At 46.4% G+C, this 2500-nt stretch overlaps 1 protein-coding gene across 1 annotated transcript in view; it reads left to right on the forward strand.

Moving 5' to 3' along the window:
• LOC113807023 (NACHT and WD repeat domain-containing protein 2) overlaps positions 1-2500 on the forward strand; it is a 77344-nt gene that overhangs the window by 48624 nt on the left and 26220 nt on the right. Inside the window, exons 9-10 of the mRNA XM_070143893.1 lie at positions 64-303; positions 914-1015. Of these exons, the coding sequence (XP_069999994.1) occupies positions 64-303; positions 914-1015 (342 nt within the window). The remainder of the gene's footprint in view (positions 1-63; positions 304-913; positions 1016-2500) is intronic.

Here is a 2500-nt window from a genome sequence, read left to right on the forward strand (position 1 = left end):
TCCATAACCCAAAATAGACCACCCAGCGCAACCCCCACACTCTCACCCCTCTCCCTCCGCCAGGTATTCTACGGGCGCGAAGAGGAAGTGAAGAAGGTCGAGGACTACATCAAGGGGCCCTCCGTCAACCCCCTCCTGCTGCACGGGGCGGGGGGCTGCGGCAAGACCTCCCTCCTGGCCAAGTGCGCCGCCAGCAGCTTCGAGTGGCTCTCCCACGCTAAGCCGATCCTCGTCATTCGCTTCGTCGGGACGTCTCCGGAGTCGACAGCCCTCACGCCCTTGCTCACCTCGATCTGCCATCAGGTGGGCGGAGGGGCGGGGTAGGGGTTGGAAGGGGCGAGGAGGCAAGGGGCGGGGCGTTGAAGAGGGGCGGGGGCAGAATAAGCTGACGAGGGTGGTGTTGATAATTTGGGGGAATAGGGAATATTGACGATTAATATCATGTCAGCTATTCATGAAAATAAGATTTGATATTACTGAGATTAGCGACTTCTTATAACATTAATTTTCAAGAAGACTAGGTATTAATAAGACTTTAAAAAGACACGTGATTAACTATAAGTATTAAAAATAGGGCTGACTATTGTTATTATTTCTATAACCATAGACAAGATTATTAACAAGACTATTATTTTTTCTCCGTTTTTTTTTTTTTTTTCTTTTTTTTTTTTTTTTTTTTTAACTCACGCAAATGTGGTCTTGATAAAATGTTCTGATTTATTTTCTACTTTATTGATAATAAATCTCGTTGTCTAAACGTATATGTGAATAACGGTTTTGACCACCAAATATAATGATTTTTTATTTTCAATCTTTTAATAATATTATTTAATTTACACACACATACATATGTGTATATCTATGTAATACCAGGTTCCACATCCTTATTTTCTTTTTTTCCTCTCTCCTCCAGATATCCTACAATTACATGCTTCCCTTCGAAGATATTCCGGATGACCTTGTGCCTCTCACCGCCCACCTCAAGGAACTGCTCAACTGTGCCACGACGCAGATGGTGGGTTGGCGGTTGACGGAGGTTCAGTTGAAGATATATTCGAAACCGGTTGAATACATCTCTTGTAATGTGAAAATGTTAATGCTGATTCATACTTTTTGTACATGGTGGTTGACAGTTTGCTGTTGGTTGTTTGACGACTGATGGTTAATGGATGATGGTTGGCGGTTAACGGTTGACGGTTGGCGGTTGGTGGTTGGCGGTTAACGGTTGACGATTGACGGTTGACGGTTGATGGTTAACGGTTGACGTTTAACGGTAGGTGGATGGCGGTTGACGATCGACGGTTACTGGTTGGCGGTTAACGGTTGATGGTTGGCGGTTGACGATTAGTGGTTGATGGTTGGTGGTTGATGACTGACGGTTGATGGTTGGCGGTTAACGGTTGACAATTAACGGTTGATGGATGGCGGTTGACGATCTACGGTTACTGGTTGGCGGTTAACGGTTGACGATTGACGGTTGATGGTTGGCGGTTAACGGTTGACAATTAACGGTTGATGGATGGCGGTTGACGATCTACGGTTACTGGTTGGCGGTTAACGGTTGACGATTGGCGGTTAACGATTAATGGTAGGCGTTAGACGGTTGGCAGTTGCCGATTGTCGGTTGTCGGTTGACGGTTTTCCGTGGCTGTTCACTTTGGTTCTTGTTAGAGGAGAAAGGGAGGGGTGATAAAGGGGAAATTTGTTGAGAGAGAGGGCGGGAGTGGGATGTCTGCGTACACAATGGCGCCGACTAGGCAATGTTTACATCTCGATCAGCTGACGTGCGTCGTACACGCGAAGAGAGGATATGAATGGGGTAAATAGTTTCGTTCGCATGATGTGGTTTGTTGACGTTATCGACCAGTAGGATGAAGGTGTGGGAAGGGGAAGGGGGGAGAGGTTGAGGGGGAGGGAGACTGGAAGGATGAAAGGGTGGAAGGAGAAAGGTGAGGGAGTGGGGTTATGGGGAAAGGGAGAGGATGAGGATGAGGGAGAGAGGATGACATTAAGGGCAAGAGTGACGGAGGGAAGGAGAGGGAGAATGATAAGGATGATGGAGGGGGTAAAGGGGGATAGGGGGAGGGAGAAGGAAGGAAGGGAAGGGTAAAGGGAAGGGTTGGGGAGAGGAGGGTAATGAGGGAAGAGGTAAGAGGTCGAGAGAATAAGAGAGGCAAGGGAGGAAGTATGGGTGAGGGTGACGAAAAGGGAGGATAATCATGAACGGAAGAAAGAGGGTAGACAATAGGGAGGTGAGAGGAAGGGAAAAGGAAAGAAGGAAAGGAAAAGGGGGTGAGACGTTAGTAAAATGTTCAGGAAAGAGGGAGAGGCAAATATATATTACGTAGGAGAGAAGGAAAAGGAGAAGAAAATATGCATTACGTAGGAGGAGAGAAGGAAGAGAAGAAAATATGTATTACGTAAGAGAAAAGGAAGAGAAGAGGAAAATATGTATTACGTAGGAGAGAAGGAAGAGGAGAAGAAAATATGTATTACGTAA

Source organism: Penaeus vannamei, chromosome 31 (genome assembly GCF_042767895.1).
Source record: "Penaeus vannamei isolate JL-2024 chromosome 31, ASM4276789v1, whole genome shotgun sequence".
Classification (NCBI taxonomy): Eukaryota; Metazoa; Arthropoda; class Malacostraca; order Decapoda; family Penaeidae; genus Penaeus; species Penaeus vannamei.